The 22,519-nt window shown below is 38.0% G+C and overlaps 1 protein-coding gene across 1 annotated transcript in view; it reads left to right on the forward strand.

Annotated features, from left to right (window-relative positions):
* The window catches only part of EYA1 (EYA transcriptional coactivator and phosphatase 1), a 150,182-nt gene that overhangs the window by 108,245 nt on the left and 19,418 nt on the right, over nucleotides 1-22,519 (forward strand). The window contains exon 13 of the mRNA XM_071553085.1: nucleotides 5,495-5,584. Within this exon, the coding sequence (XP_071409186.1) occupies nucleotides 5,495-5,584 (90 nt within the window). The remainder of the gene's footprint in view (nucleotides 1-5,494; nucleotides 5,585-22,519) is intronic.

Genomic DNA, 22,519 nt, shown 5'->3' on the forward strand with positions numbered 1-22,519 from the left:
AAAAAACCCAACATTTTAGTTCTGACCAGTTGGCAGTCTACTGTGCACTGCATTGAGAAGGCAAGAGGAAGAATACTTTTGTAAACAGACAGATTAGTCTAAAATTTTTTACCTTAACTTTTTTTAATCTACATGTGACCTTTGGTGAATAAGAACAGTGTATTAATGGAATACCCTTATTAAATCAGACTTTGTTTTTCCGGGACTGTATTTGAAAGCTAATATCTCAGCTTGTGCTAAAATCTGTTATGCCATTTCCTGTTCACCTCACATGAGCTATAACTAAAATGTGAATTTTTATTAACAGAAAAAATTTCTACATATAAAAACAACCAGATATTTTTATCTGACTTCATGAAATAGTCTGTCTTCTTGTAAAGATTTTATTTATCACTAAAACATTTTGCCCTATACCCAGCTGAGTGAAGGTCAAAGCTACTCCTGATTCAGTCTGTGCCTGGGTCAGGTCCTGAATTTCTCTCAGTAGCTTTTAGCCTTATAAAAACCTAAAGCAGTAATGCTTTGCAGCCTCTCTTGTTTGTTCATGTGAGCTGTGTTTTCAGAAATGTTTACTGTAATATCATCCTACCTCTTTGAGGAATATAATTGTTTTACTTCATTTTGTGTCAGAAATGCAAGATAATTCAGCAGCCTTGTTGTTATTTTAGGTGGTAAAAAGACACTAGAACTTTAAATGTTGCAACAATTATCAAATGGATATGTGTGGACAACAGCTTTATAGAAGAGTAATAAATATTTACCAAAAGTAATTTTCCATTTCTCATGCTCAAACCAGCTTTTGCATGGCATCCCAAAACCACCATATCTGTAACAATTCAGTTCAGAATGAGAACAAATCCCAGTGCACACAAAAAACCTCAGCGATAACAGTATTTCACCACTGGCTTTTGGGCAGCAAGAGTAGCACTGGAAAAGCCTAATTAGTCATTGCCATAGAAGTACTTGTGTCAGCATATTTTTTTCATTTGTTACTAGTTCTCTGCAGTGGATTCATTAATTGCAGCCTGAACATAAACACCTTTCTTGCTAGATGCTTGAAGTTGAGGAAAGTGTCTAGTATTCAGCTGCAAAGAAATATACCCAAATATGCTGCATGGAGCTGAGTGTCTCCTGTTTGCAGCTCTGTGGCACTGTTTACTTGAGATGTAGCTTTTGCCTGTCTGTCTCTGGCTGCATGGCATCTGGCATCATAATATTTCTGCATTGCTAAACGACAACTGTTAATGTTGAGAGGAATTACAGTATTAGTGTTTATGCTGTGGGTGAATATTAGATCTTTTTAGTGAGGGTTAGCAACATTAATGTCCTTGGCTCTCAAATGCCATCCTGAAACTGTGCCATTCTTGCTTTGTTTTCTTAAGGTTTCATTGGTGTCGGTTTCTCTTGGCTTATTGACAGCTTCAAAGAACAGTTAGCAATTTCCAAGGATGGAAGAGGATAATAATGTCAAATGTTCAAAGAAAATGTGTTAGAACATGCATCTGTCATATCAGAATTGTAGAGTTATTTGCAGCAACAGGAGGTGCCCATTTTTAAAAGATTGTTTCCTTGTGATTACCAGCTTTTAAAATCAGAAATAAACATCATAAGTCAATCGGAAAAGAAAAAATGTAGAGGAGAGTTTTTGTTCTTTTCATATGTATTCTTTTTTTTCAATCAGTCTAACATCACATTTTCTTATATTTCTGCACTGTGGTGTGGGCTAGAAATGCCCTTTTAAAAAATTAAATCTAAGCTGCTCACATAATCATTAAAATACAAAAGCTGGATCTTCAAACAAACAAAAATGTTCTAATTAAATAATAGGGGATTTTGCAACTTGGCTTTCAGCTCTTTTCACAATGCCTGAGTGAGTTTCATGGTGAATGACTATGAATGATGTGTGGCCTTACTGCTGAAGGGATTGATTTTCTTTTCCTTATTCTCTACCTCACTCCTCCTAACTTCTTCCTTATGCCACCCTTTTCTATATATTCTTACTTTCTCATCCATTTTTATCACCTGCTCTCCTTTTGCTGCTGTTGTGCTCTGTTTTGTTTCTGCTTTTGTCCTTCAGCTTTGTTGGAACAAACACCTTTGTTTTTCACTTTGTGCAGTCATGGCAAAATCGACTACACAAACCACTACATTTTTATTTAAGGATGATTCGAATTTAGTGAATTTCATGGAATGAAATTGAATATATAAAACAACAGGAATATGATTTGTCCTTCCAGAAGAAAAGAAAAAAGAAACAAAACAAACATTTCCATTTGCTTTCGGATTTACTTTTTTTAATATGTACAGAGAGAGAGATGTATTGATCAAATATAAACGTGTCAGTTACTTTTAACTGGCAGTAGGGCTGATTAAGATTCAGAATTTGGAAAAAGCTGGAGCCCTTCTTTAGTATCTTGGAGCAGGTGCAAATATGTTTCAGTATTGGCACTAGCATACTGTGCTCTTTACGTACATTTCCATTCTCAGTGAAAGCAGTTATAGTCAGAGGCTTTAAGGGAATTTTCCTTTAAATTATAAGTTTTTTAATGTGGTTTAATATGTTTTAGAGATTGAGAAAAACAAAGCCTGGTTCCACTTAACCCTTCATTTGTGACCTGTAGGTTCAAATGGAAAATAAACCGTGTACCCAAAGTGAACTTTCCTGTTTTTCAACTTCTTGTTTCTCCACAAAACAAAGAAATCAAGTGGGTAGAATTTAGAAATGACATACAGGCAATGTTTTGGCTCCAGTGCCAGTATTCAAAACAAAAGGCCTGCTTAAGCAATTTGACATTGGTATTTCTTTTCTTTAGTTAAACTGCACCTCCCTCAGAGATTTGTACCTGATTTTGACCATACCTGAAAAGACACTCCAGCTGAACCTGCAAATCCCAGGCAACAAGAAGAGATTGTTAGCTTTCCTACTCATTGTGTGACACCTCACAGTAATTAGCTAGCAATTAGTGGCTTAAAATTAGAAAAGAAGGTTTAGTATGGGAATATTTTTTAGATACCTAGTCTTCTCTTTCTTCAAAGTTTGCAGTGCCTGAGAATGTCTGATGCTAGAGTTTGTTCTGCTGTAATGCCTTAAACCAAGGCTGTTATGCTTTTTATTGGAGCAGTTGCAAGTTTTTGACTACATAGATACTTAAAACCCTAATGCAGGTAAAGCTTTTGCTTCTGTTAGATGTGTGGGTATCCAGAGCTACAGTTTTACACATTTTTTGTGCTAAGTAGAACTTCCTATACAAAAAGATTACATTTAATCAAGGAGTCTAGGTTTCTTTGAAAAGCAGTTGGGTTTGTTTCTTTTTTTAGCTTTTTTGTTATTTAATCTGATATTTTCAGTAGGTGCCAATGATTTTCTTGTTTTTCTCCTAATTAAATTAACCTAAAAAATGATACTGGTTTAGTATTGCTTTAGAGAACCCCCATTCTGGGTTTTTTCTACTATATAAAAATACCTTGGAGTGAAATGGTTAGAAAGCTTTACAAAAAGCTATTTTTTCAGACTCAGAGATGTGATAAAAATGTTTGATAAAAAAATAAGTCATACATACACTGAACCTTAAAATATATATTTACAGACTTTTCTTTTATTAGTCTTATGGGTTCACAGGCAACATTATGATCTATGTGCTCATTTATTCTGCTTTTCAAAATCATGTACCTGTTTATGGACAGAAGTTCAGAAGGCAATTAGTTCTACATTGTTCCATTAGCAGCTGATAATTAAGATGTCGATAGTGATCTTCATTTGTGTCTTAGACCCTTAGCCCATCTTACTTCTTTTAATAACTAGAGCAGAGGCTTCTGTGGGGTGACTTTTGTTAGTGCTCAGGCACAGCAGAAATCCTTGTCTGGTTTAAAAAAAAAAATCTTGATTAGCTATGTAGGATGGTGGGGTGGTAACTGGGCATAAAGATAAGCAGAAATGTCAGAGGGAAAAGTAGCCTCAGGCCTAACTAGAGAGAAAATACCACCTGTTTTCCCCCTCACATGCCTACAAAAGTAAAGTAAAACGAGGCATAAGTCTACAAATAGAGCAGTGTTAAAAGAGAGACACAGAATACTTTTGTTCATATTTTAAAGTCTTTCCATTTGAATTAAGAAGCCAAATATTCCTTTTTTGGCCACACCAGTTTAAATACATGGCTTATTCTTAAGGACAAAGTTCATCAAAATAGCATGATGCAATTTTTCTTTCTCATTTATAAAAAGTATTTTTTGTGCTATAAAACTTACTCTTAATGTATGTGAGTTCAAGAAAGCAGTTTTATCTGCTCTATGTAGCTTTGTTTCTAAATTTCAAAAATTCTTGTTCTGGTTAGTAGTTCTTGGATTTTGGCATTTCCAGAAGGCAAACAGGCTGCCAAATCATCATTGTTTTCCAATTCCTTCCTACGGACACATTTTGCCTTTTAACCAGTAGTTAGAGAAAATGTTTGAAAGTTCAGAGATCATGTTGAAACACCTATTAATTTGATTGAGATGTGGAAAAAGAAACTAGAAACTGTATCTCTTGCTTTTTAACTGAGTTGTCATCAAGTTTAGAATATTAACTTATTTTAAGTAAAATATGGATTGTCATTTCTCTATTTAAAATGCAATTCCTAACAAACTAACATTATTAATAGAGAGTGTTATGAGATAATATAACATGTCCTTTTAAACTCATGCTTCTGTGCACTTGAATATACTTGGCATTATAAAAGAGAAACTCTATAGCAAATGTATGTGTTAGGCTTTCTTTTTGATTTTTCAGATTGAGAATATCTAAAACACAAAAAAAATCAAAACAAGACAAACATCTGTAATGCATTTGGTAACCACAATGCTGAACATGCTTTTTGAGTTTATTAGCTCTGTAAGGAATAAGTTGTTATGGTAATTTCTGTAGAGAAGTTAAAGTGTGTTATGTATTAATAACAAACAATAGATTTGTTCAGTCTGCATGTGTGGCCAAACTTGAATTGTAATTAAAGTATGGTTTTGTGGAGAATCAAGGAGTGATTTTGAATATAATTGCCATTTGCAAATAAAACATTAATGGTTCTTTGCATTAAAGTCACTAGGTATTCCTGGGGTCGAATCCTGTCACTTGTAACCAGTGAGAGTTTATTTTGAGTAACAATAGCATTATCATGCCCCTAGTTGATCATAAAACTTGTGAACAGTTGTAAAATCTAGAGAAGTTTTAGATTAAATGGATTTGCCCTTTCTGCATGGAGAACAAAGAGCCTGTGCCAAGGATGCATGGGGGTGACCACAGAGGTCCCACTGAAATCTCAGTGGCAGTTGAGTTAAAGTCATATTTTTGAGTGTTACTGATAAGTGTTGTAGTACAGGATTAGGCAGTTACTGAAGTTAAACTGACAAAGTGGATGCATTTAATAAAAGCAGTATCTCTTGAAAAGCTGTTTCTCCAGTTTGTATTCTGGTGAGTATGTTAGGCATGGTATTGATGGAGTACCTGCTTCATTTCTTCTTTAAGGATCCACCCACTTCTGTTTCCCTTGGACTCCGAATGGAAGAGATGATTTTCAATTTGGCTGACACACATCTATTCTTTAATGATTTAGAAGTAAGTGTTAATTTTTTTAAAACACATAGAAATTATGTAATATTTCTCTCTTTTTATGTGTTGTTAAATTGTTTGGAAATTATTTTGGGTTTCACAGTTTCAATATGGAAATGCTTAGAAAATAGCTGTATAATTTAGTAATTAGGATCCATAATAGTATCTACACTAAATGTCTGCACTTATCTTCAGAGGTTTTGTTGTTTAAATGATGAAATTTTGTCCTCACAGACTTTAGTATTTATGACAAGTAGACATGATTCAGGAATGTATACACTAAAAGCATCTGTAAACATACAGAATTCAATAGTTCTTCACTGGCCATTAAATATTAAACTTCAGCTTCTGTAAACAGTTAATGGCTGGGTACAAATTTCTTGCTATCTCCGTGGCCTGTTACTGGGGTCCTCTGCCTTCCCCAGCAGCGGGCACGATGAGTTACGTGCCAGGGTTTCTCTGCCACGCATGCCTCTGCCTTGCAGTATGTGGTGAGGGGCTGGTGTTGGCATGCCAAGGGATTTTTTAGCCTACACAGTCTATGGTTTGGCAACGCTTGTGAGATTGTTCTAAAACTACCCAGACTGCTGAAAGAGACTGTCACTGTAATGCCTGGCTGTTTCATCTTAAAAGGGAAAAAAGCAATTTCTGATCATATTTTAATAGCACAAAAACATGAAAACAGTCAGATTTCTTTCCCATCATAGTGAAGACAGCTGTTTATTTAAAATCCAGCTGTTAAGCAAGCTTGTGGTGGGGCTGCCAACACACATTAATCATCAAGTTGTTGTTTTTCTAGATTTTAGAATAGTGTGTTATTCCAGACAGGCAAAAGAATCTAAAAGATTCGAATGCAAGTTTTGCTGATCAAAGTTAATTGGCAGCAATTGGCCTTTAAATATTTCCTGATGTTTCCCTTTTCAAAATCAAGCAAAATACACCTTATTTAATAGATGAGCCAAAATCATTTGAAAAATGCCAGTGTGTGATAGACTTCAAATGTGGTTTGTCCAACATCTGTCCTATATTTTGATTTCTTTTCATCTAAAATGAAACTACTCACAGATGATTTGGCATCTTAGTATGTAATGAAATCATTTAATGTGCTTTATTTTTTCTTCCATTCCTTAGAATATTTATTTTTTTAAACTTACAATAAAATAGCTGGTTTCTTTAAATTTTAAAGTAGTTTTTTTTTCTTTCCTTAAGGTAGCCAAATGTAAAGATATGATTGGATATAAAATGCACTGTCAGTGAGTTGCATGTATAGGACTTATTTTTTAGATTTTTCCAAAAGTTTAACAATGCTAGTTATTTTTCAAATCTGTTTCTGATTTCTGGTTTTATTTCATTTTATCCAAAGCAGAATGAAAAAGTACTACTGTATTTTACCAGCATATTCGGTGAAGTTCAGTTTGTTTTCATTTGCTGTGCATAGCCAGAATAGTGTCTGTCAGCATCACTGACTTTATTGGAAGTTAATCAATCACATTTTATGGGTGGTAGATTATCTTCTGCTAATAGATATTTTGCAGCCTTAACAATACATCATAGCCATTCATCCTCTGAAGAACCCTGAAGCTGTGTATAAAAAAAAGTACTGATCCAGGTAGTTCATGGAAGCAGAGAATCTCACAAAATAAGCCTAGTTCTTTTCATTTTCACCGTAGCAATCCAGGTTATCTTGTGTCTCCAAACTCAAGTGTAATGGATTTTTCCTATACCCTTGTCTGTCTTTGTATATAGAGGCACCTAGGGGGAACAGTTGTGTTCGTGTCCTTGTATATAAGCCCCAAGTCCTTATTCCTGGGGAACTTGAGCTCCAGTCTGAAAGATCATGCTTTGTCCAAGGAATGAAGAGCATGTTTAACATGCATAGAGAATCCTTCAGAGAAGTACACAGCAAAAGGGCATAAGAGAGCCTGTACTTTGTGGGAAGCAACATGTAAGGGCTAGACCTCATAACAGGCTGAGACTTTCAGTTCACCATAAATGACATGGGTTTTTGAATCATGTGACAGACATATTTTTGAAGGCATGTAATGTCCTACTGGAGCCATAGTTGTAGTCTTGTGAGCATCACTGTTTTACTAGCAGGGCCTGCCTGTTTCTCAAGGTCTACAACCTCAGGGAAGATTCCTTGTATCCATCTCAGAAAAAAAAAAATCCATGCTTGGTGGTTTGGAAGATCAGGTTGCTCACAGCTTGACAGGCTTCCATGAAAACTGTGGGCAATTTGGGTTGGATATACCTCAGGCTTAAGACATCTATTCTCAGTGATGAAGGACTGAGTCTGAAAGATCTAGGGGTGACTCTACTCAGGCCTAAGCTTTCCAGTTCATATGCACAAGCATCTAGACTGTTAGGAATCAAAATGTTTGTAGGCAACATTGCCAGTGAGCCGCAAAGCTTGGGTGTCATTGCCCAGCAATAGTATGAAGATAGGCAAAGCTGCATTTGGAACATATCTAACTGAGAGAGTAGACGTGTCTTTGGGTCTAGGCTTAATGCAAAGTGGGAACCTGAAAGCCGATGCTCTCCAGCTCACCCAGGCTCAGAGGGGACCCTTCCTGGCATATAGAGAGACTGGGCTTACGGGCAGGCAACCATCAGTCATAACTTTGGCCTATGATGCACATTTTTCCAGATACCACAAGTTAATGTTTTATATAAAAATCTTCTTTCATCTGACATATTCCAGAAAACTCTATAATCAGAGCAGCTCTCTTGTTATCCAAGTAAAAATACTTTTTCTCCTTATAAACTGCTGAAGAATGATACAACATTTTGAATGCAAAGGGCAGAGTCGCAGCAGTGATTTCTGAAGCACCGTTTGATTTGTTTATGACCTAACTGGCTTTTCAAAGCTCAGCCTGGAGACTTATTTAATATTATTAGGTTAAATTCTAAACTTCAGGAGTCAATTTTTAGTCCATATAAAGTCTATGAATACCAATGTGTATTAGTTGCAAACTAGTTTATCCATCTGAATTTAGTGAGAGATATAGCCAGGTAAATGAATCATCTGATTTCCTGTATGTTGCTCTTTATGTAATAGTAGTCCTAGTAATAATAATAATAACAATAAGAGTGGTATTTGTAACTGAAATTTTCAAACTTAATAAAATAATTCAGTCAGATCTCACTGAAGGTCTCTAGCTCTGCAGTCAGTATTCTGTTTATGAATGGGTGAGCTACATTTAGATTGCAATTAGTTACTGCACCCTTGTACCAGTTCTTAGTTTATTGCTTCGAAAAAAGTAAAATAAATGGCTTATTTCCTTCACTTTGTACAGATGTATTTGGAGTTATTCATTCCAAAGTGATGTAATAGCAAATAATTTCAGATCTCGAGGACCCACCAGGAGCTGGCAGCTCTCATGAGAGTGGTCCACTCTCCTGGCATGTGCAAGGCTGTAAGTTATGGTGGCCACCCCCTGTTCACCCAAAAGGCATCCCTAGTGAGCTCTGTTACCAGGAGCACCACAAGCAGGGCAGACAGACAGGTGTGGCAGTTTGCTCAGGAGGATTTGCAGGGAAGACAGTTCCTTGAAGGAGGGACATTCCACTGGCCAAGTGGAGAGAGTTGAAGTCTACATAACCCAGCAATTAGGCACCCTTCTGTGGTCATCTGCACAGGTCAGGGGCACTCATCCTACCTGACCCTCAAGGCAGAATGGTGAGCACTCATCTGAGAGCAAAGGTTGCAGCTCTGACATGGGACCTGCACCATCTGCTCCAGCAGTGGCCAGCGCCTCCATGCAGATAGAACTGCTGAAGGGAGAGGCTGCCATGCAGAACTACAACTGCAGAAAGTGCCTAGACCTTTCTCCGGGGGCAGGGACAGGCAGCAGGCCTGCCTGCCAAAGGTGTGCCAGGTGGAGGACTTCCTGCAGCAGGTGGCTAATCTACAGGAGGCAGTGGGAAGGCTATATAACAACAGGGAGGCTGAGAAGAAGCTGGATCGTGGGTTCCAAGTGCAGTCTGCAGAAGACTCACAACCCACAGCCAAAAACTCCCCTGTTGGCACATACAGAAGGGAGAGGGGCCGATAACATAGAACAATATATCTCCTTGCAAGGGCAAGGACCTGCATGAGGAAGGCACTTCCCTGAAGCCTGAGATGCCTGTGCAGAACCACTTTACTCCTGTACAAGCTGAAAATGAAAGACCCATTACATCAGGAGAGATGTTTGAGCTCAGTAAGGAGCCCCACCTGTCCTCTCTGCAACAACCAGAGCAACTAAGAGAAGGCGAGAGGTGACAGTAGCAGATGACTCACTTCTGAGGCAACTCTCATTTGCCAACCTAATGTGCATGCTAGAGAGGTATGCTGTTTACTAGGACCATATATTAGGGGTATCACCAAGAGACTGCCAAGCTTTATACAGTCCACTGACTTTTATTTGCTGCTGTTGTTTCACATGGGTACCAGTGATACAGCCAGAAACAGTCTGAGGAGTACAGAGATGGATTACAGAGCCCTTGGAGCAGCACTAAGGGACTCTGGAATGCAGGCAGTTTTTTCACTGATCCTGCCAGCCAAAGGGAAGGAATTATAAAGGGCCAGTTGAATATGGCAAATCAACAAATGTTTGCAGTACTGGTACCACAGCTATTTAAACCATAGGACTCATTTTGAGGAATGAGGTCCACTGAAGGCTGATGGGCTCCATCTGTCAGAGAAAGGGAAGAGCATCTTTGTAGGCTTGCCAGTTTGGGTAAGAGGGCTTGAAATTGCTTGAGTTGCTGGAGAGGGCTACCTTAATCCATCCCACTCCTACCAGTCTGATACCAAGTGGCAAAAGTAGATGCCCAGAGCCTGGAAAGGGGTCACAGGTCAGCAGAAGAGCACCTGAAGAGCAGCAAAAAGGAATTCCAGTCACTCCAGCCAGTAAGTTGTCTTCATCAGTGGGTCATCTTAAATGCCTCTATGCAAACACATAGCATGAGGAGTAAAGGAGAAGTTAGAGGCATGTGCATGCCTGCAGGGCCATAATGTTATTGGCGTCTCAAAGACTGCTGGAATGACTCTTGTGATTGGAGTGTTAGATTGAAAATATGTGGGCTTTTAAGGAAGGACAGGCAGGAGGGATGAGGAGGAGGTGTAAATGGATGTCAGTGCTGGAGTGCATGGCCTGGGGATGGATAAGGAGCTGACCGAGAGCTTAGGAGTCAGATTAAAGGGAGAGCAGGGAGAGGTGACATTAAGTGGGAATCTGCTATGGGCCATGTGACCAGGAATTCGAGTGGATGAGACTCTCTATAAACAGTTAGGAGCAGTCTCACGCTGACAACTCCTGGGAAGCTTCAGCCACCCCACTGTCTGTTGGAGGGACAATAGAGCAGGCCATAAGCAATCCAGGACATTTCTCTAAGGTGTTGCTGGTGACTTCCTTCTCCAAGTGATCGAGGAGCCAAGAAGGAGAGGTGCTATGCTGGACATTGTTCTGACCAACAAGGAAGGGCTGTTGGCGAATATGGAGCTCGAGGGCAGCCTTGACTGCTGGGACCATGAAAGGGTGGAGTTCAAGACAGCAAGGAGGGTGCACAGGAAGCTCAGTACCCTATACTTCTAGAGAAAGACTTTGGCCTCTTCGGGGATCTGCTTGGTATAGTACCATGGAATAAATCCCTGTAGGGAAGAGGGGTCCAAGAAAGATGGTTGATATTCAAGGATATTCAAGGATCACCTTCTCCAAGATTAGGAATGATGCATCCTAAGAAAAAGAGGATGGGAAGGGATGCTATCCAGAGGAACCTTGGAAGGCTTGAGAGATGGGCCCATGCAAACCTCATGATGTTCAACAAAGCCAAGTGAAACAGGCTGCATCTGGATTGGGCAATCCCAAGTGCAAGGGCTGGGTGGAGAATAGATTGAGAGCAGCCCTGGGTAGAAGGACTTGGAGGTGTTTTTTGCCAGGAAGCTCAATATGACTCGGCAATGTGCACTTGCAGGCTAGAAAGCCAACCACATCCTGGGCTGCATGACAAGAATTGTGACCAGCAAGTCAAGGGGGTGAATCTCCCCCTCTACTTTGCCCTCATGAGACCTCACCAGGAGTACTATGTCCAGCTCTTTAGATCTGTGTCAATCTCTTTAGATTAGATATTAGGAAGAAATTCTTTACTGTGAGGTTGGTGAGACACTGGAACAGGTTGTCCAGAGCTGTAGATGCCCCAGCCCTAGAAAAGTTCAAGGCTGGGTTGGATGGGGCTCTGAGCAATCTGTTCAAGAGGACAGTATCCCTGCCCATGGCAGCAGGGTTGGCACTAGATGGTCTGTAAGGTCCTTTTCAACCGAAGCCGTTCAATGATTCCATAATTCTATGATTCTATCTGTATCTTCAAAGACTGTATATATTTGCATATTTATAGTGACCCTTTTAAAAGATTTTTTTTGACATATCAGTTACATATTATAACTAGGTATGCTAAAGGAATAATTATTGGTAGTCAATTATTAGGAACATCTTACTTTAAAAAGTTAGTTCAGTGACTTGCAAACTTTGTTCTAAAATGATACCATCTCATTAGATCGTTACTTTGAGATATGTACCAAAGCTGAAAATGTCACTTAAAGGCCTGAGTTTTTTTAATTCCACATAACACTTTTTCTTATCAGTAGAATACTTTTATTTCAGTTTATGTTGAATTCTATTGAAGTAATTAAAAGCAAACTAATTTACTATTTCTATTATTTTTTTCTTTGAAGCTTTTTATTTCTGTTTGTTTGTTTCAGTGTTTTTGGTATGGGCTTTTGTGAGAAGGTTCAAAATAAGGTTATATATTAGGATACTGTAAAAAATTAATTTTGATCCATCTGAGAAATGCAGTAATACATAGGGCACAGCCATGGTGCTTACTATTAATTTTTCTGCCATTTTTGAAAGGTATATAATGCACATTAATGGCTTCATAATTCACTTCTGATTGTGGAGCCTCTGTATGCAAAATGATGATGTGCATGGGAGTCACCTCTAATGAATGGCAGTATGGTAAGAGTTTTTCAGCTATGTTAGTTGATGTGTTTATCTTAATGATAAAAGATGGGAAATGCTATCAGGTACTACTGTGAATCAGTAACTTTTGTTCTTGACTAATTTCTCCTCAGATTCTTACTTAAAATCCACCTGATTGTATATTAATGTGGTTTTGTTGAAAAATCAAAGCACAACCTCTTCTGTGCTACATAACTGCATTATGATTTCAAATATGGTGTCTCCTTCACATTAATGAACATTTAAGGCACTGCATTAGCGTATTACTGTGCACAGACTCCTCTGGAAATCTGCCTGCATTAGAGTTGCAGGTGATTTCTGTAAGATGCAGCTGTGTCACTAACCATGGCTTTTTGGGGCATCAGCCCTGGACACGCAGTGGCCAATGTGTTCACATTCCAGCCTGGCTACCAGGCTCCTCTGTCCTGCCCACCTGCCTCCAGCAAGGTTGGCTGGTCCTCCCATACTGAGTTGCAGCACAAGAACACTTTCTGTCCTGCTCTAACTCTGCTGCCTCTTCACTCAGTGAAATAAAGTTGGATTAATACAGAAACATTTTACAGATCCTACACTTTACACATATGGGAACACTTCCAACTCCCATGAAGCATGAAGATGGTGTCTTACACAGGTGCATCTTTTGACAGTTTAAATCAGCAAATAGACAGCATTTATATCCTTGCACTCTCACACACTGTTTGCCCTGTAAAACTCTTTCCTCCACCCATATGGCAATAAATCCTTCCAGGACTCCTACAAGTCTGTAACTGCTAGCTTGGATTTACTCAGATCTAGAAGCCGATAGGGAGAAATTAACTTCCAGGTATTTTTTATGAAAACTGCTTTTTGTGGATTGTTTCCTGCATAATTTACTATGAGGAAGTGCCTCCTCTCCTTGTTTGTGACTCACAGTGATTGGACTACTGGTATTTACCAACGCTTTCTCTTCCTGGTATTCCTGTTCAAGCTTAAGACTGCGTGAAGTGCAACTTTTTTACTTGAAGTGTGACTGAGATGTCTGACACACAGCAGTCTGCTGAACCCTTCTGTTCCCTAAAGGAACATAAAGGACCACTAAGGCCCACATGGCAATGCAGATTCTCATGTCACTAAAGCAGATGGTGATACACTGTACTAACACCAGGCACTACAGGGATTTCCAAGTTGGGAGATTGTAGTGAGAGCTCAGGGCTAGGAAAAGGAACAACTAAAACCCAGCACAGCATCTGTAAAGCATGATCATGCAGCAGAACTCCTTGAACATTGCTCCCTCTTTGGCCTTTGCCTTCAATTCTTGCAGGTGAACCTAGGCTGCCTCCCTGCTGCTGGAAACAAATGTACCCTATAAATCACTTCTGGCCCTCAAGGAGACCTTTTTGCATGACAGGGACATATATTCTCTTTTCATCAGCCTGAAAATTTTCTCCTTTGTAGGTATCAGTAACACTGCAGGAGACTAAGTGACTTTCCTCTCAGGTTCTTCAGTGACCGTGCACACAGCTATATCCCCAGTGTACCACGCAGTGCCCTGTAGGAATGCCTTTGAAGCAATGCAGCCATATGTTCTGGTTCTTTAATCTGAAGGAGAAAGGGAAACTACTGGGTACTTTAATATGCCACAGACTCAGGCTGGTAACTTTTAGCACAGTAGCATTCTGAAGCATGATTTGGGATCATGGGCATTATGATAATACACATTATTGAATTCATTACTACATTCAGCAGACTTACTGTGTGTAGGTTATTGCATATCTCAAAGAACCATGACCACTGCAGGGTAAAATGCTCCTCTCTCTAAAAGCATTTTAGCACATCTGGTCCTAGAGTCAACTAATCCAGCAAATGAAGTGCTTGGATGCAAGCCAGACCTTAAGTGCAGGCTTTGAGCAAGCTCCAAAGCAAGCTGGGAGAGCAGGTTGGCCACTATTAGCAGTATAGAAGTCCATCATTTATTCTCCCACACCTTGTGGAAATGTTGTGAAGGTAGCTTTGAACAGACATGACAAGTGTGATGTTGCCTAGATTTAAATTTAACTAAGTTCTATGGAGGTCCACATTCAGTGATGGGAGTTAGGGGAGCTGCAGGCAGACCAAGAAAGTAGAGAAGATTGTGAAAACACCATTACCAGAGAGAAAAGCTTTCTCGACTTTTCTGCATGGAAAAAGTCAGATGGAGATAATTTTGTGTCTGAAGCTGTGCTCCAAGCTCTGAATATTCACAGGGTGAGCCTTTGCTGGTATTATGTACTGATCACTTGTCCAGTGTTCATATTTTACATAGATATTTGTGTACATGATATAACATGAGGTCAGTGTTTGTGGTGGTCAATACTATGTAATTCCTGATCACTGTGCCTTAGTCTCCTTGTGACAGTAGTGATAAGGATGGTATCTACAGATAAAAGGATGATAATTCTGTCGTAAAGTGCTCAGGAGAGAAAAGCCACAGTCAAGTCTGGTGATTATAGCAGCTGTTATTGTGTACAGTTGTAGTTGGCTTTCTAACAATGCTTCAGCTTGGTCTCTTTAACATATTAGCCCTAAGGAACAAATTGTTTCTCTACTAACACAAGTAGAAAATGTGTGTATTCAAACAAGTTTTTTTAAAAAGTACAAAACATTGGAAATAGTCATCCAAGAAAACTTTGCAGTTTTCCATTGTATGTGTTAATTCCTTTTCTATTGTGCTTTTATTTTGGATAATTTTTGTAAGTTGTATTTGTTCCAGTTTGACTTATTTATAAATTTTAAGTAAACACTGATGTTTAAAACCACTGATTAAAAAACATCCCAACATTTAAAGCAGAAGGGCTTCAGTCATCACTAATCATGGCAGTGTTTCAGAAGTCTGTGCTTGTGAGCTAGTAGCTAGTATGAAGTCCATGTAGTCAACTGGCACCAGGGCTTCTGTTTGGGATGCCCAGATTTTGTTTTAGTACAAATGAGCTAGAGTAGACAAGCATTCTTTATGAAGAAATACATGGACATGCAAATTGCCCAGTATAGTAAAGAACATTTCATAAAATCCTAACATGGTTTGGGTTGGAAGGAACATTGAACAATCATCTAGTCCAGTCCTCCCTTCCATGGGTGGGATCTTTCACTAGACCAGGTTGCTCAAAGCCCTATCTGACCTGCCTTGAACACTTCCAAGGGCAAGATATCCACAGTTTCTCTGGTCAACCTTTGCAAGGGCCTCACCAGCCTCACAATAAAGAATTTCTTCCATGTATTTAATCTAAATCTATTATGTTTCAGTTTAAAACCATTAGCTCTTACTCCTTGTCCTATCGATACAGACCTTGGTAAAAAGTCTGTCCCCATCTTTCTTCTAAGTCCACTTTATATATTGAAAAGTCACAATTGGGTCACCCCAGAGCCTTCTGTGCTCCATGCTCTCTCAGGCTGTTTTCACAGGAGCAGTGCTCCTGCCCTCTGGTCATCTTCAGCCCTCCAGATCCACTTCGACAGATCCATGTCTTTCCTGTGCTGAGGCCCCCAGAGCTGGAAGCTGTACTCCGGGTAGGGTCTTATCAGAGCAGAGTAGAAGGAGAAAGGGGAAAATCACTTCCCTCAACCTGCTGGTCATGCCTCTTTAAATGTAGCCCTGTGTGCTGTTGGCTTTCTGGGCTGTAAATGCACATTGCTGGCTTACATCCAGGTTTTTATATCCACCAATATCCCCATGTCCTTCTCAACATGGCTGCTATCAGTTCGCCACCCAGCCTGTACTGCTATGGGTGTTTGTCCCAAACCAACTGCAGGACCTTTCACTTTATTGAATTTCATGAAGTTCACATTAGCCCACTCCTCAAGCCTCTCAAGGCTCCTCTGGATGGCATCACATGTGTCATGGGGACACCTGCTAGTTATAAAAGGTTTGTGGTAGACAGCAAGCTAACTTTTAGTGGTATTAGACCCATCTCTAAGATGGTAACCTAAAAGAATTTTTTATCAAAATAACAAAACATGTTTTGTTTACATGTTCTCATAAATTACACATTCAAAGGTCTTCCTTCCAGTGAAAGAATTAAAGTTCTTCTTCCCTTCCCAGAGAATAAAATAGCAAATGCTGTCATTCTTTTCACGGTAACAGTTGTACCTCCGTTACAGCTAGGTTCTGCAAAGTTTGAAGTATCAGATCAGCTAATTCAGGAGATGGTGTATTGATGAACTGTGGTAAGGTACCTGGAAGCCACTGTAATACCTGCATCAAAGCTGTATATAGCAGGGTCTGTTACAGGAATCACAGATCCACCCCAGGTATGGCAGCTTTAATTGCAACAGGAACCTTGGTGTTGTGCTCCAGAGGCAGGCTGTGAATGGTAACATAAAGATTGCTACGTAATGAAGGACATGAGACAGCACTTTGAAAAGTCTCATAAAAGCCAGTAATGAAACAATGTAGTTGTTCTAAAAAATCCTGAATAAGGCTTGATGGAAATTAGGAGATGTAAAACTGACTGTAAGAAATTTAACAGACTGCACTCTCTCTTCTTGTTTCTACTGTCAATCCATTAGCAGATTTCAAAACACTGACCTACCTTATACTGCTGACACATATAAACACCTGCCCTTAATGAATTTTTATTTTTGAGAGGTTGCAAAGTTCTGGACATCTGCCACAGAGCTTTTCTACCAGTGCAGATCATTCCTTAAGCAGAGATGTGAAACACTGCTTGATGGTTCAGCATATTAGATCCAAAACTGGGTAATGATGTGATTTGTCCTGATGGTCTTTTAGTGCCAGAATTATCATTTCAGATTTGAATTAGTTCATTTTATTAGTTTAATTGTCCCATAAATCTGACATAATAGAACAGTAATGCCAAATAAATAAATAAATAGTTGATACTAATGGTAAAAGCAGTTAGTGTAACTATTAATTAATGTATTGCATGTGTAGAGAGGCTTCTGTCTGGCTTTAAATATTTCATGGAACTTTTGTGCACAAATTTTTTTTGTATTTTATTTAAATATTGCAAATTTGATACTCTGAACAAAAGCCTATCTACTACTACAAGCCTCTAGTTATGACTTGTTCATGACACATTCATAAGTTTCCTAAATATTCCATTATTAGTTTTAAAAAGCTTCACAAATTCAAATAACATTCCTGAGCAGTAGATTTTGTGTTTTGGTCTCTGATGAAGCTGACAGATGTGTAAAATCTCATACAGCTAGTCAAGTCCCTGGTGCAGCTGCAAGTGCTAAAGAGTGCAAGTTATTCCAGCTAAGATCAACATTAATTTACACTCAAATACCTTTCCCAGCCCACCCTCTCTATTCACATAGTGCAGTTATTTTGTGCTGATTCCACTACTTTGAGGCAAACTATTTTTCTCTCACTGGAGTCTTCTAATGCAAAACCCAGAAGATAAACTGAGGACTACATAATAGTCACCTTTAAAGAAGTTCTGATTCATGTAGGTACCATCTTAAGCCACAAATCTTAGATTTGTGTTATTCCGGTTGGTTTTTTGAGTGAATTAGTCTCTGACAATTCTGTACCTAAATTATTTTAGGAAATCTTAAGTGAAACTGACTTTCATCCTTACATGATATTTTGGAGGATGAGAGCACATTAGGCAATACACAAGTACAAAGATTTGAAAGCACAGCATAAGCATCTTAGCAATAGGCATGATAGGTAATTTTATCAACCTCTTCATCCTAGGTTTAATTTTTGCATGAATTTACAATGTTATTTACAAGATGTCTGATATCTTGAAAGCCTTCATGCAGTTTGTGCTGGTGTGATTATGTGTGAGTGCTGTGAAGTTTAAATGTTAAGAAAATATGCGTATACATGAATTTTAAACAGATCTGTTTGTGTTGGCTTTTTTGGGGGTGGTGGTGGTAGGAATTATATTAAAATGTTGCTGCAAGGAGGAAAATTAAGAAATGTCTTTCATTCATTTTCTTGTAAAAGCACGAAAGGAGTGCTTGAAGTTGGTTCCCAAAATGTTTGAGTTTCACGGTCTCGGGAGATTTCTACTGTTTCAGTGTGGTTACAATAAGGCCTCTATCTGAATTTCATCCAGTTCAATGGTCTAATGAAACTGCAAAGAAAGGGGGAGAGGATTACTCCCTTTACTTATTGTAGTATCAATTTTATTTTTCTGTGTTTTAAAGTAAAATTTGACTGCTGTTAATTGCATTTGTAAAATTTTTCTTTAGATACAGCCAAGAAGCTGTGAGACTCTGAAGTAGACTAAAAGTATCCTAAAGTGCGCTGTTGAAGCTTGAGTCTTTAATGAGGGCTTTAAAAAATGTAAATAAAAAGTTTAACAAAAGAAACAATGAGGTATTGAAGGAATGGAGCATTGGTTTTATTTTTTTGGTTTTTTCCAAGATCCTTGTCCAGTCAGACAAGGCAGTCTGGGCACTATCGGAAGGTTACTTGTAGTATGATGTAGTCAGGGGATGATAGTTCTAGTACTCACTGACAGCCGAGTACAGGCTGCTGACTGAGTACTGAGCTCAGATGAAATACCATCACAAGAAAGATTGGCATTGTTTAACCAAACAATGCTTTCTGAACTCTAGAAATAATCACTTCAATCAGTTGAAAGATCTCAGATTTTTCTTCTTCATGTTTGTAAAACTCACATTGCAAATGTAAAATATGGATAAACAAGGGAATAATGCCTTCCTTAGCATCAGTAGGCAAAGATGAGAGAGAGTTGTAGCAGCAATTATAATTTGAGTAAGGTCTTGTTAGGAATTTTCTCTGACTGAAAAGTTTAAAAATACAAGTCAAGTATTGAAATTCATTTATTGGAACAAAATGTGTATATTTTTCTAACGTGTGTGTTTCCAAGGCCGAAACTCCTGTTATGGCCTCGTTCAAATGAATTTAGCCAAAGTCAAGCCATGATTACCCACAAAGAAGGGTTTATGAACAGAACAAAATAGACAGCAGAAACACACACTGACTTTTTTTTTGAAATTTGAATACAAGCAACCTCTGACTCTCAAACTGTCAAGAGGACTGACTAAAAGAACGAAAGTCTCTTTCCTGAAACTAATCTCCACTAATTTGGTGTTTAACACAGCTAATATAATGACTAGCAGAAGTATCTTCCATAAAAAAAAGTCATAAAACACACAGGGGTTATTTTAATTGTTCCATTACACTGTAAATTCATAAATCTTCCTTTGCCATAGGAAGGTAGAAATAACAATAACATTTTATATGACTGTAAATTTTTAGTTTATAATCAAAACCACACTCAAAAATCTATTTAATGTAATATTTTATGTATTTGGGAAAAGTCTGTAATTTTAAATGCATCATTGTATATTAATAAGAAACCCTGAATACTGCTTGACTGATTCCAATACACTCTTTTTAAAAATAATTATTTAAATTTTACTTAAAGTACTGCAAAAAAAAAATTTAAAAACCTGCCAATGACAAAAATGCATTTACTAAGAAATTAAACAGCAGTGTGGTAATGTAGCTTTTATGTATGAACTACATGTGGTCGTGCAAAGGGTTAAGCTGTGTGATTTCAGGATAAAAGGTTTCCTGAGTTGACTATTATTCCTATGGTCTGCCAACAACTTTGCAATAAATGGAATGATTTTTATGGGAATGTGGTTATTCACAGCAAGACTACAGTTGGTGTCAGTATGAAAAATTCTTCTTTAGTAGATTCTCTCAGCAGGGATAACAGATCTGAAAGAAAGGCAAAAAGTAGTTACAGAGCGCTCTGGCTGGTGTTGGTGACAAATTATGTTTACAAAATGATGGGGTAACTCATTGAAAAAGAAGAAATCAGAACAACAGTAAATCAGAGTCTTGCTCCTCTAAGTAATGCCTTTCCAAAACAATTTGCCTGTGATTGTGTGTATTGTTTAATAACTCATTTTTCTTTTTCATAAAGCAAGTGAGACTTCTAGGCTTTCAGTTGCAGGGATGTAAAATAATGCTTCAGAAATCAGTAAACTTACTGCAAATTTATACCACAGCCCATGTTTGGTAGAAGTAGTTCAGGAGAAAGCTCAAAAATATCACTTGATTGAAATTGAATATTGTTTTATAATTATTTGTTGTGTTTATAATGTTTATGAATTCTATTATTTCTTAGTATCACTTGTCTACTTTTTCCATCTGTATATTTTTAAAAATAATATTATTAGAAGAAAAGTGTGATGGAGAATGCATTAAAATATTAATGAACTTAATATTAACAGTTAATGCACTTACATTTGATTTGTGATAAGCTTTCAGAACACTAAAAAGCTTAAACCATTGATGAAGCCTGCAGCACCACCACTGGGGCTGGTATTATTTTCAATTCAAAATTAGGATTAAAGTTACACAGAATTTAATGATTCTCTTCCAGACATGTAGCAGCTTTATGGGTTTTAGTTGTTTGATCATTCATAAGTTAAATTCCTGGAGTATGAAGGGGTTTGTTACTATTTGGATTGTTTGGTTGGGTTTTTTTTTAAAGAAATAGGTAGCAGCTGTTCAAGAAGTAAACACAGCAGCTTTGAGTGCTTCCTGCTCTTTGTTTTCCTCATGGACAATTACCCCAGTTCTGTTTAAAACATTTAATTTGCAAACTTGTCTCACAGCATTGCAAAACCTTGGGGTTTTTCATTATGGCATGAATCTCCTTTGTTGTGCTGGTATCATCAATGATGAACCAGCAAGATAGAAAATCAGCCTAGATGTGTCAATGTCAGAAAACCAAGGGAAAAAACCAACAAACAGTATGTAGCAACAGTGTTGTTGATCGGTGGAGGCTAACCACTTTTAAAATAAAAAGATAAATAATAAATAAGGGATAATAAAGTAAATATTGACTATGATGATGCCAAAGAAAATAAATTTCTTAGAAAATTGCATTTCACATTCTCTCAAAACGGAAAAATAGAATATGCATTATTTAATATTCCAAGAAATTTCTTAAATAGAAGTATTTTTAAAGTAATCTATGAAAGAAAAACTTTTTGTTTGAAAAGAGTTTTCAAAAGAGTGTGATAGTTAAAGATGCACCTGAAAGTAGAACCACCTCTTGTTGATTGTTCAGTGTTGATTCATGATGACCATGTGGATATTTATTGCTGGTAATACAAAGATAGATAATCTAGCAGTCCAGTTTTTCATAAAGTGATGGGTTTTGCCAGATAACTTTCATTTCACAATGAACAATGGACAGAAGTTCATGTTCGGATCACTAGGTCTGGTTCTGCTACTGTGAGAAATAACTGTTGCCCTTGAGGCATGTGTGTGATTTTGGCAGAGTTGGTCTGATTTGGCTGTGATTGCAGGATGGATCCTGGAAAGTCTTAGCAACTCTTTGGCCCTTCACATCCACATTGGTTAGCTAGATGGTGAATAAGAAACACCTGTAGTTATTTCTTAAAACAAACAAAACAAACAATCAAACAAACAAACAAAAAACCCAAACAAAAACCAGCACCCACCAAACATAGAAAGGACTGTAAAACATACTGAAAATGGATTTCTGTGACATGAGACTCAAAAAAATAAGCAATTACAGGAAAGGCGGCTGAATAAGCCTTATTTCTGGTGAGATATGAGGGATGGTTTCAGGAAGAGGAAAGCTTCAGGCAGAGCTGACTGCATTATTTCTCTCCCACCCCCAAATACCATAAGAATGGCAGCTGAAAAATTCTTTGGTCACCCAGAATGAGTCATCAGGCCCCTAAAGAGGAATAGCTATTCAAAAATTACTTTTCTCATTTGGTTGAAAGAGAGTTCACCTCTTTCTAATGTTTATGATGTATGTAATGGGACCTCCTGACCAGATAGTGGCTAGGGATGCTTTATGAGATGCCTGTGATTCAGTTTCTGGTAGTTCTCCTTCAGCATTTGGGAGTTCTGGGAAAGCCAAATGTGATTATTCCAAAAGTATCAGTAGGGCTATTTTTAACAGCACTAGATTTATTTTTAGAGATA

The sequence above is a fragment of the Pithys albifrons genome, chromosome 4, assembly GCF_047495875.1.
Source record: "Pithys albifrons albifrons isolate INPA30051 chromosome 4, PitAlb_v1, whole genome shotgun sequence".
NCBI classification, from domain to species: Eukaryota; Metazoa; Chordata; class Aves; order Passeriformes; family Thamnophilidae; genus Pithys; species Pithys albifrons.